General features: G+C 44.1%; 1 protein-coding gene across 1 annotated transcript in view; it reads right to left on the bottom strand.

The window, feature by feature from the left end:
* Positions 1-12,849, bottom strand: part of PCSK1 (proprotein convertase subtilisin/kexin type 1) — a 109,152-nt gene that overhangs the window by 73,655 nt on the left and 22,648 nt on the right. Inside the window, exon 4 of the mRNA XM_033929194.1 lies at positions 9,778-9,924. Coding sequence (XP_033785085.1) covers positions 9,778-9,924 — 147 coding nt within the window. The remainder of the gene's footprint in view (positions 1-9,777; positions 9,925-12,849) is intronic.

Raw genomic sequence — 12,849 nt, 5'->3', positions numbered from 1 at the left:
AGACCCTGACAACCCACTATAGGACTCCCATCCAAAAAAAACTTAAACACTATAGCCCTCCAGATTCCCCATAGACCTCTACCAAACCAAAAACACTTCTCCTCCCTCCCATAGACCCTACCCTGGTCTATCTCCTTTAATCTCTGATGGCCTAGATAATACAGAGCAGGAGAAATCTCCAGTCATCCCTGCCCCTGCTAGCACAAGGTTCAAAATGACATTGGCAGTCCCTAGCAATAGTCATACTTTGGGGTCAAGTTGCCATGTAAATTTGGGGGGGGGAGGGGTGGTCACTGTGGAAATCTTGAATTGGTCCAGAAGAGGTTATGGGATAGTGAAAGTCTTTGAGAGGAGTCTTCCAGCAGAACATGGAGGTCTTCAGGGGGAAGGAAAGTACTATTCTTCTTTAATAACATAAGAATTGCTGCTGCTGGGTCAGACCAGTGGTCCATCATGCCCAGCAGTCCACTCACACGGCAGCTCCCAGGTCAAAGACCAGTGCTCTAACTGAGGCCAGCCTCACCTGTATACGTTCCAGTTTAGCAGGAACTTGTCCAACTTTGTCTTGAATCCCTGGAGGGTGTTTTCCCCTATAACAGACTCCGGAAGAGCGTTCCAGTTTTCCACCACTCTCTGGGTAAAGAAGAACTTCCTTACATTTGTACGGAATCTATCCCCTTTCAACATTAGAGAGTGCCTTCTCGTTCTCCCTACCTTGGAGAGGGTGAACAATCTGTCTTTATCTACTGTCTATTCCCTTCAGTATTTTGAATGTTTCGATCATGTCCCCTCTCAGTCTCCTCTTTTCAAGGGAGAAGAGGCCCAGTTTCTCAAATCTCTCACTGTACAGCAACTCCTCCAGCCCCTTAACCATCTTAGTCGTTCTTCTCTGGACCCTTTTGAGTATTACCATGTCCTTCTTTATGTATGGCGACCAGTGCTGGACACAGTACTCCAGGTGAGGGTGCTCCATGGCCCAGTACAGCGGCATGATAACCTTCTCCGATCTGTTCGTGATCCCCTTCTTTATCATTTCTAGCATTCTGTTTGCCCTTTTCGCCGATGCCGCGCATTGCGCGGATGGCTTCATCAACTTGTCAATCAGAACTCCCATGTCTCTTTCCTGGGAGGTGTCTCCAAGTACCGCCCCGGACATCCTGAATTCATGTATGAGATTTTTGTTACCGACATTCATCACTTTATACTTATCCACGTTGAACCTCATTTGCCATGTCGATGCCCATTTCTCGAGCTTGATTATGTCACGTTGCTGATCTTCGCAATCCCCCTGTGTCTTCACTACTCTGAATAACTTCATATCGTCCACAAATTTAATCACCTCACTCGTCGTACCAATGTCCAGATCATTTACAAAGATGTTGAAGAGCACGGGTCTAAGCACTGAGCTCTGCGACACCCCACTGGTGACGATCTTCCAGTCCAAGTATTGTCCATTTACCCCTCACTCACTGTTTCCTATGCTGCAGCCAGTTTTTAATCCACGTGAGTATTTCACCCTCGATTCCATGGCTCGCAATTTTCCGAAGTAGTCATTCATGTGGAACCTTGTCGAATGCCTTCTGAAAATCCAGATATATAATGCTGACCGTGTCACCCTTGTCTATCTGCCTGTTTACTTCCTCAAAGAAGTGCAGCAAGTTCATCAAACAAGATCTGCCTTTGCTGAAGCTGTGCTGACTGATCCTCATCAGATCATGTCCTTCAAGGTGATCAATGATGCAGTCCTTTATCAGCGCCTCTATCATCTTTCCCGGTGCTGAGGTCAGACTCACCGGTCTGTAGTTTCCCGGATCTCCCCTCGAACCTTTTTTGAAGATCGGCGTAACATTCGCCACTTTCCAGTCTTCTGGAATCTTTCCCGATTTGATCAACAGATTGACTATTAGTTGAAGCAGTTCAGCTATAGTCCCTTTCAGTTCCTTGATGACCCTCAGATGGAAGCCATCTGGTCCTTAGGATTTATCGCTCTTAAGCCTATTGATCTGCCTGCATACCTCTTCTATACTGACCATCCACACTGTCATTTTCCCATCTTCGTTTCCAGCATATTGCCTGATGGGTTCTGGAATGCTGTGTATATCCTCTTCGGTAAATACAGATGCAAAAAATGTGTTCAGTTTGTCAGTGATGGCTTTGTCCTCCTTAACACTCCCTTTATTCCATGGTCATCCAACGGTCCCACCATTTCCTTCGCGAGTCGTTTCCTCTTAAAATATCAAAAGAACGGCATGAAGTTTTTTGCTTCCTTGGCTATTTTTTCCTCGCAGTCTCTTTTGGCCCCTTTTACCGCCTTATGGCACCTGCGTTGATGTTGTTTGTGCTTATTCCAATTTTCGTCCTTCTTCACCTTTTCCATTCCTTAAATGAAGTTATTGCTTCCTTCACCTCTACAGTGAGCCATGCTGGTTCCTTGTTCTTTTTCCTCTTGGATCCATTGATACTACGAGGTATATATAGATTTTGCGCTTCGGTGACTGTGCCCTTAAAAAGGGACCAAGCTTGCTCTAGCGTTTTTACAGTGCTTATCCTCTTCTTAATCTTCTTCCCCACCATGAGTCTCATCCCTTTGTAATTCCATTTTCAGAAGTTCAGTGCCGTGGCCGTCGTTCTGGACCAATGTTTCTCCCCTGCGTCCAGGTGGAAGCGGATCATGTTGTGATCGCTGTTTCCCAGCATCCCTTCTACTTCTACACCTTGTGCCAGTCCTTGCAGTCCATTTAGAATTAATTCCATAATTGCATTTCCTCTTGTATTTTCCTTGACAAGTTGTTCTAGGAAGCAATCGCCTACAGCATCCAGGAACTTGGTCTCCCTAGCACAGCCAGAGGTGCCTAGGTTCCATTCTATCCCCGGATAGTTAAAATCACCCATGATAACTGCGTTGCCTCTCTTGCAGTTGCGTTTAATCTCATCCGTCATTTCTCCATCAATTTCTTTGGACTGCCCTGGGAGTTGGGAGTTGATGCCGATCTTCGTTTCCAGTCCATTTGTTCCTGGAATTTTGACTCATAGAGTCTCTAACATCTGTCTGTTGTGGCGTGTTCTCTCCAGTAGATTCAATTCCCTCTTTGTTGTATATGGCAATGCCCCCACCTTTTTGAGCCACTCTGTCTCTACGGTATAGTTTGTATCCCGGTAGCAGAGTGTCCCAGATGTTTTCCTCAGCCAACCATGTTTCCGTGATGCCGATGATGTCCACGTTATCTTTTTGTGCCATAGTTTCTAATTCACCCATCTTATTCCTTAGGCTCTTTGCGTTCGTTTACATACACTTGAGTTTGCAGCCTGTTACTTTCTTGCATTTCCTTCCCTCGTGTCCCTTTCGATCTGTCTTGCCTATGATAGTTTTCCCCTCTATCTTCCTGCACAGTATCCTCCGGAAATTCCGGTTCCTGAACCATCGACTGTCTCGGTCGACTGTCTGCTTTCCCCTTCTTCCTAGTTTAAAAACTTCTCAATTTCCCTCTTGATGTTCCTTGCAAGTAGCCTCGTTCCATCTCTGCTGAGGTGGTCCATCCTTCAAGAATAGCTTGCTTTTCCCCCTGAACATCATCCAGTTGCGCACAAAGTGGAATCCTCACACCAGCGCTGCATCCACTCGTTGTCTGCTTGCAGCTCCATCTGCCTCTTCTCGTTGGCTCTGGGTACCGGCAGGATCTCCGATAATGCTATCCTCTGGTCTTCATATTCCTTCCTAGCATCTGGAACTGGTCCTTCAGTACTTCCCTGTTGTAGTTCCTGTTGCTCACATTGTTCGTCCCTACATGGATCACCACCACCGTATCTTCTTCTTCCACACTGTCGATGATCCTGTTGATGCGACTCACTATGTCTTTTACCTTGGCTCCCGGTAGGCAGGTCACCAGCCAATCCAGTCTTCCTCCCGCTATGTGGCTGTCGACTTGTCTGATGATGGCGTCCCCCACGATGATTGCTATCCTCTCTATCTTCTCTTGATTCTCCAGCCACAGGTCCATGTCCCTGGTGTATGTCCATCTCTCCAGCCGTAGGTCCGTGTCCTTCGTTCCCATCCATTTTCTCTTAACCTGGCATTGGCTTGCATCGGACTCGTCTTCTTGTGGGTTCCCTCCGCTGCTTCCAGATCTCACTGCTGTGTCACCCATTTCTTCCTGGTGGTTGTCCGTCGGGTGGTCTCTTTAGGTGTATCTCGTCAGTTCCACTGTTACTGGTGATTTTCCACAGCCTCCCTGTATGCCTTCTCTATGAACTTCTCCAGCTATGGGACCGGACAAACTACACCCCAAGGTGCTCATGGAGTTGAGTGACGTCCTGGCGGAACCGTTATCCACGCTCTTCAATCTTTCCCTAAGTACAGGAAGAGTCCCGTTGGATTGGAAAATGGCTAACGTCGTTCCACTCCACAAAAAGGGATGCAGGACGGAGAATTATAGACCGGTGAGTCTCACATCGATAGTGAGTAAACTTATGGAAACACTAATCAAACGCCAATTGGATACGATCCTGAATGAGGAGAATCTACGAGATCCCCATCAACATGGTTTTACGAAGGGAAGGTCCTGCTAATCAAATCTGATCAGCTTCTTTGACTGGGTAACAAGAAAGCTGGATATAGGGGAGTCCCTGGACATCGTGTACTTGGACTTCAGCAAAGCGTTTGATAGCGTCCCACACCACAGGTTATTGAGCAAGATGGGTTCGATGGGACTGGGTGAAACATTAACCGCATGGGTTAGGGACTGGCTTAGAGGTAGGCTTCAGAGGGTAGTGGTAAACGGTACCCTCTCTGATATGACAGAGGTGATCAGCGGAGTGCCGCCGGGCTTAGTCTTGGACCCGATCCTATTTAACATCTTTGTAAGAGACTTGGCTGAGGGGCTTCGAGGTAAAATTACATTATTCGCCGATGACGCCAAACTATGCAACATGGTAGGCAACCGCACAACAGATGAAAGCACAGTGCCCGACAAAAGCTCAATGCCCGACAGTATGACGCAGGACCTACTCCTGCTGGAGCATTGGTCAAAGACTTGGCAACTAAGTTTCAATGCCAAAAAATGCAAGGTCATGCACCTTGGCGGCAAAAATCCATGCAGGACTTACACTCTAAATGGTGAGAACCTAGCAAGGACTGTAGCAGAATGTGACTTGGGGGTGATCATTAGCGAAGACATGAAGACTGCCAATCAAGTGGAGAAAGCTTCATCCAGGGCTAAACAAATCATAGGCTGTATCTGTAGAAGTTTCATCAGCTGTAAACCCGAGGTCATAATGCCGTTGTACAGATCCATGGCGAGACCCCATCTGGAATACTGTGTACAATTCTGGAGGCCGCATTATCAAAAAGATGTGCGGAGAGTTGGGTCGGTTCAGCGAATGGCCACCAGGATGGTCTCAGGACTCAAGGATCTCCCATATGAGGAACGACTGGGTAAGTTGCAGCTGTATTCACTCGAGAAACGCAGAGAGAGGGGAGACATGATCGAGACGTTCAAATATGTCACAGGCCGTATCGAGGTGGAAGAGGATCTCTTTTTCCTTAAAGGACCCACGGCAACAAGAGGGCATCCGTTGAAAATCATGGATGGGAAATTTCATGGCAACACCAGAAAATATTTCTTCACCGAAAGGGTGGTTGATCGCTGGAATAATCTTCCACAACAGGTAATTGAGGCAAGCAGCGTGCCAGATTTTAAGAAAAGATGGGATTGGCATGTGGTATCTCTTCATGGAGGTAGTTAGGGGTGGGCCATTAGTGTGGGCAGACTAGATGGGCCGTGGCCCTTTTCTGCCGTCATGTTCTATGTTTCTATGATGGTGTCCTCTGTCTTAATGTTCTCTGCATCCTCTGTCTTCATGTTCTCTGCATCTCTGTCTTCCTCCACCACTGCTTGAAGTGCCTCCAGTTCCAGTATTCTGCCCTCCAGGAGTCTGACTTGTTTCTTCAGGCTCTCCAGTTCTCCGCATCGAGCGCATACATAAGACTACCTCCCATACGGGAGGTAGTCATACATATGGCAGATGGTGCAGAAAACTGGGTAGCTCAACATCCTGCTGCTTCCATTGCTGCCCGCTTGCCGGTCTGCTGTGGATGTCTTCTATGTCTGCTGTGGCTGTCCTCTGTGCTTGCTGTGTCTGCCTGGTTGTGTGTCCTCTGCACCTGCTGTGTCCTCTGTGTCTGCCTGGCTGTGTGTCCTCTGCACCTGCTGTGTCCTCTGCGCCTGCTGTGGATGTCCTCTGCGCCTGCTGTGTCCTCTGTGTCTGCCTGGTTGTGTGTCCTCTGTGCCTGTTGTGGTCTCCTTCTGCTCTCCTTTAGCGGTGGCTCGTCCCTTCTGAAGGCCCTTTCGCCTTTAATGCTCGCCTTCGACACAAGCCAAAGGGCTGAGCACTGTTGGCCCCTCCCCTTTTAAGGAGGAGTTCCGGTGGATGATGTCCGGGGGTGGGCGGAGCTACCTCTCGCCGATTTCCTGTGTTCTCTCCTGCCTTCTGTTGCTCCTTCTTCCCCTCTCCTGTTCTCTGCTCTGCATTTCTCTCCATCTGCTTTTCTCTCCTTCTCTTTTCCTGCCTCCTGCTTGACTACCCAAGCTTTTAAGATCACAGCATGGAACATTGAACCTCTTGTTAGCAGCCTGTTGCTTCTGGGCTGGAAAAACAATTTTTCCAAAAATAAACAAGCTACATTATTCAATTCATATAAATATGAGGTGCTTTGCATTCATTTGCGTGCTTTACATCTCATTATTATGTAGATCACAGTACCTTAATTTTACTTACTGATTTTTAGTTGATTGTATTTTACTCACTGTCTGTATAATTTTTATTGTATGTGAACTGCCTAGAATTATGTGGTATGGCAGTATACAAAAATAAAATTATTATTATTATTATTAATTTGACATATTACAAAATAACACATAATCTTGTCATTTGAGATGCATTAAGGAGGCAAAATTCAAGCATTACAGTAAATGCTCAGAGCAACAGATATTGAGAGCAGCACACAGTGGCAAGCCTCCCCCAGAAGCTCTCCCCCTTCCCAAAGAACCCCCCAAACAGAATTTACCCCTCCCAAAGACCTCCCATCCCCTATAAGCCCTCCCTTAGGCTTACAATTTTGAAGCCCTGATGGTCTAGGGTAGGATTGGCAGGAGCAATCCCCACTCGCTCCTAGCCATACCAGCTCATGCTTCACAATGGCAGCCACAACTTCAAGTGGTAGTCTCATGGTAGTATGGCTAGGGATCAGGACCCTAACAGTAATACATACAATGACCAATAGAAGTCATAGCCATCATTTTGAAGTTTCAGTAGGAAGAGACAGGAGATAGTGGGGATCGCTCATGCCTGTCCTATCTTACTCCACCTGGACATTGTTAAGGTAGGCTTGGAGACCATACAAGGGGTGAGTAAGGGTTGGATGAGAAGGGGTGAGAAGGGTTGGATGCTGTTTGGGAGTTCTTTGGAAAGGGGAATGCTTTTGGAGGGGTCTTTGAGAAGGGGTGGATATTTTTGTGACGGCCTTTGGAACAATGAACTTTCAGAACAATGGACAGTCCATTGGTCTGGAAATATACTGTATTCACTTAAGGCACATCAATTTAATAACTGACAGCATTATTAAGTGCCTGCTGATAATTTCAGTCTACAAACTGAAAGATTATCAGAGATAAAGTAGGTATATACTGTCACTTTGAAAGAATTATCCTAGAAAACTGATCTGCTGTTTGGGGCATACGATACTGTCAGCCTAAGCTACAAACACAGGTTTGAATTTTTTAAAGGTTTGTGCCTATGTCCTAACCCTTCCCCAACCCGAACTCCAACCTCAGAAATACCCATAGCTTGTAGAGCATCTTTAAAGGTGAGAGCTTTATGTGGAAATCATTGTCCTCAAAATGTGAAATTTGACCCTGATATTAAAGCACTGTCTTCATAAATATATTTAATACTACAGATATAGCAAAAATTGTTACAGAATATCCAGCATCTTTGTTTCATCTAGAGCAGGGGTGTCCAATGTCGGTCCTCGAGGGCCGCAATCCAGTCGGGTTTTCAGGATTTCCCCATTGAAAGCAGTGCTTGCAAATAGATCTCATGCATATTCATTGGGAAAATCCTGAAAACCCGACTGGACTGCGGCCCTCGAGGATCGACATTGGACACCCCTGATCTAGAGGCACTCCAACTGCATGCTCTTGCCTTGAAATGGAGAACAATGGGACAAAACAGCTAACTTAGGCACCCTTTTAACAAAGCTACGCAGCTGAGTGCTGCGCGGCAAATGCTCCAACATCCAGCTTTTGGTTAGGGTGGAATTCATCAAAGGGTGCTAACCAATTTAGTGCATGCTAATGATTAGCATGTGCTAAATGCTAAGAAGCCCATTATATTCCTATGGGCATCTTAGTATTTACCGCACACTAAATCAGTTGGGGCTTCTTGATGAATTTCCCCCCTTACTGTCCTAAAATACCCAGATGCTTATCTGGGTGCCCCTGCTACACATTAGTGCTATCTAGATAAGTTCCAGTTTCTCCTTTGCTCTTCCCACAGACCACCCCTGTGCTATCCAGGTTGCACATAGGATAATGCCACTGAAAATCAGTGGCATTTTTCCAGGTAGAAAGCACTCCTACCCAGACAGGTGCCACTGACTATTAGAGCCAATGGGTCAAATTCTCCAAAAGGCATCCCAAATTTAGTCAGCGGTAGGCGTCTACCGAAGCAGACAGGATGCAAGTTATGTTTTGCTTTTTTAATGCAGGTGTCATTCTTAGACACCTGTCTCACACCTATGAAGGTGCATAAGGATGCCTACAGATGCCTATAGTTGGTGTAGGCATGGTTTGTGCCAGAAGTGGCCTTAGGTATCTGTAGGCCATTCTTAGTTCATTCTTAGCTACTATCTCAAAGAAACGTTTAATAATTTTATGATTGGGAGCCTCAACCCTGAAGAAAAGAGATTGAAACATGGACATGTTGGTAGAGACGCTCCCCTAATGATCATCATTTTGATAAAGCTAAGTACTACTTTGATGTTGACAAGTCAGAATTACAAAGAATATTCTAATTGAAAAATATATGAATTAAAAAAAAGACTTTAAAATATTTTAATTTAAAAAAAAAAAATATATATATATATATATATATATATATATATATATAAGATTGATCCAGTGACAATTGGGGTTCATGTATTATTTGCATAACCTAAAGGCACTTTTTGGAGCCCACTGAGGATCAAAAAAAATACTTACATATATATGAAAAAAATAAAATACTGGAAGTTGATGGTACAGTTCAGTATATAGATATTCCAGTACGATATTAGCCAATTATATTGTTGCTATATTAAAAGTATAGTGACATAAAATATACATTTATGACATTTAATCTATCTTAAAAAGAGATACAGTAACTTAATTTTTCCCCTGATACAAGCAACTAGCCAAAATATAGCCTTATTGGGTCATTACTTTCCTATGGTTGGTTGTTAATACATTTATTTATACACTGATAGATTTGGACTAACCAGTTCTAGGTGGTTCTTTAGGCAGTCAATAATACATGTTCAAGTCCTGCTTTTACACAGATACTGACTCTTTGAACATGTATCCTTAAATTTCTTTTTCCCTCTCTCTTATCACTCCCCTCCAAATCATTCAACCATCTTAAATAATAGGCTCATCTCAGATACTCCACTTGGCTTGTGGTTACTGCCATTCACTTAATAGACTGTGTACTATTTCAATGTAGGCTTTTAAAGAAGAAACTTACGTAATTGGCAATAATATCTGTGTGATTCCACTCTAGGCCATCATCAAGCACAGTGACTACAACACCTTTTCCTGTAATTCCCTGCTTCCAAACGGGGATAACATGGAGATCCAACTTATGCTGTGATAGAGTTGTCCTTGTATCTTGCTGAAAAATAAACAAATGTCTGTTTTTAACTTAAGAGATTAATATTCAGATCCCAAGGCCACTGTTCATAACATAACCTAACAGCAGATTTCTAGACTGCATAACTGTAAGTTCGATGCGGTTAAAAAAAAATTATACTAATGAAAAAAACCCCAAATGATATTATAAAAAATACAGAGATAACTAGCTCATATGAAGCAGATCTCACTAATAGTAGTCAGAAATCTTTATCACAATATGCTGCCTGATAAGCGAGAGTGTGTTCATGATCTTTCTTACTTTTACAGCCCGTAACCGAAGGAAACGTAAACAGAGCATGTGATTTTCTACTATTCTTCTGCGACAAAATTATCAAATCTGTCAACAAGATATCGTGGGGCAAGTCCGAAGGCTACTTTATAATATAGACATCGCAACTTAAAAATTACCCGAGCCTCCACTAGAAGCCAATGCAATTTGTGGCAGCAAGGCATCACATGATCAAACGTCCTCAGGCCATAAATCAATCTTACAGCCGTATTCTGCCAATTTGGCTCCAGTGCTGTGGAATGTACTTCCACAAGTTATAAGGGCTGAAAGCACAGGTAATCCAGTGTTATCTGGAGTCAGCAAGCAGATATTCTCCATGGACAGTGCTAAAAGTGTACTGTTACTTTAACTTCTTAAGAAGCTTCGAGACTGTCCGCACCATGCAAGCGTGTGTGCCTTCCCGCCCAACATCATCTTGCAGTTCCTCAGTTTCGTAACAAGCTAAGAAGCCAACCTGGGGAGGTGGGAGGGATGTGAGAATATCCGTCCCCGGATAATACCTGTTATGGTAAGTAACTGTGCTTTATCCTTGGACAAACAGGCAGCATATTTTCCCACGTAGGACTTCCTGACTTACGAGCTTACTGAATGGGATGGTGGGACAGTTGGCCATAAAGAAGAAAATTAATTTGGTAAAACTGCTTGGCCGAAACGATCATCTTGTTTGGAATAGGATTCTATACAGCAGTGAGATGTAAATGTGTGAATTGAGGACCAAGTAGCTGCTTTGCAAATATCTTCAATGTGAGTGGAGTGCAAAAAAGCCACTGATGTTGCCATAGCTCGGACCTTGTGTGCTGTAACATGATCCTCGAGCTGCAGACCAGCCTGAGCATAGCAAAAGGAAATGCAAGTCACCAACAATGTGAAAATAGTTTGTTTGGTTACAGGGAGACCCAACCTGTTAGGATCAAACAGATGAACAGTTGAGGGGAAGACCTGTATGGCTTAGTTCTCTGTATGTGGTAAGCCAAGGCATGCTTACAGTCCAATGTATAAAGAGCAATTTCTCCAGGGTGAGAATGAGGCTTTCAAAAGAACACAGGTAACACAATGGATTGATTCAGGTGAAATTCTGTTATTGCTTTCAGAAGGAATTTAGGATGAATTCTGAGAACCACTTTATCATGATGAAATACCGTAAGTAGTGGATCACAAGCCAACACCTGCAATTCACTCGTTCGATGAGCAGAAGTGATAGATATCAATAAGACCACTTTCCAAGTGAGAAACGTAAGATGAGTAGTTGCCAGTGGTTCAAATGGCAGCTTCATCAGACTGGTGAGGACTACATTGAGATCCCAAATAACTGGAGGCAGTTTGGAGTAGAGGTTTTGAATTTAAGAGTCTTTTCATAAACTGAAAAACAAGCGGATGGTGGGGCATGCACAGCTCCCTACCTAATCATATTACTTCTGTTTTCATTACATATTAAGCAATAACATAAAAGTTAACCATCTATCAAACTATCATTACAAAGTAACATCACAGTCCAGATCACAGATTATCTGCATAGTGGGAAAAAAAATCTCACACTACACTTACTACTTAACTAACCTAGTTAATTCAGAGTCAATATTCAGTCTGTGGCAGTAAGTGGCTTTCAACTAACCCTGGATATTCAATGGTGGGGCATGCACAGCTCCCCGTATTCAATAACTGGGTATGTCCACCAGCGTGAAAGTTAATTGGTCAACTGTCAATATTCAGAACGAATTCTAGATAACTCACCACATAAAGTTAAAAAAGCTGTTTTGCTGTCCTAATCTCCCCCCCCCCCCTTTATAAATCCGCATTAGGCTTTTTTATCACTGGCTATGGTGATATTAGCTCCTATGCACATAGGAATTCTATGACTGTCGGAGGTAATACCGCCGTGGCCAGCAATAAAAAAAGCCTAATGCGTCTTCATAAAAGGGGGGCCTTTATTTGGTTACTTAGGCCCCCTTTTATCAAGCTGCATTAGGGTTTTTGATCACCGGCCACTGTGGTAAAACTCTGACGCTCATATAATTCCTATGCTTGATGAAAGGGGGCCTTAGCTAGTTAGTGCACTGAAAATCACTGCTAATCAGCTACAGTAAGTTGATGTTCTGTCCCCAGCCCATTCCTAACCATTCAGTGGTGCTGATAGGTTAAGTGCTGTGAAGTATCAGCTGCTGGCTTGCTCAGTGGGGTTTACCTGGGCATAAGCCTCTACTGCCTGACTAAACCCTTTTGAATGTCAACCCTTTATTTCTAAAATACTGTATATAGCCAATTAAACAAAATCTGCTTGCTGTACAAAAGAGCAACATTTAAAATAATCATCATATATATATATACATACACACACTAGTCTTTAAGCCCGTTACATTAACGGGTGCTAGAATATATGTCTGTCTGTCTTTCTTTCTTTCTGCCTCTCTCCCTATCCTTGCCTCTTTCTTTCTGTCTCTCTCCCTCCCGCTGTCTTTCTTTCTGTCTGTCTCTCTCCCTGGCCCCCTTTGTCTGTCTGTTTTTCTGTCTCTCTCCCTGCCCCTGTGTCTTTCTTCCTTTCTTTCTGTCTCCCTCCCGCTGTCTATCTTTCTTTCTTTCTCCCTCCCGCTGTCTGTCTTTCTTTCTGTCTGTCTTTCT

Source organism: Geotrypetes seraphini, chromosome 1 (genome assembly GCF_902459505.1).
Source record: "Geotrypetes seraphini chromosome 1, aGeoSer1.1, whole genome shotgun sequence".
Lineage (NCBI taxonomy): Eukaryota > Metazoa > Chordata > Amphibia > Gymnophiona > Dermophiidae > Geotrypetes > Geotrypetes seraphini.
The sequence above is the reverse complement of the archived record's forward strand: the minus strand, read 5'-3'. Positions and strand labels throughout refer to the sequence as shown.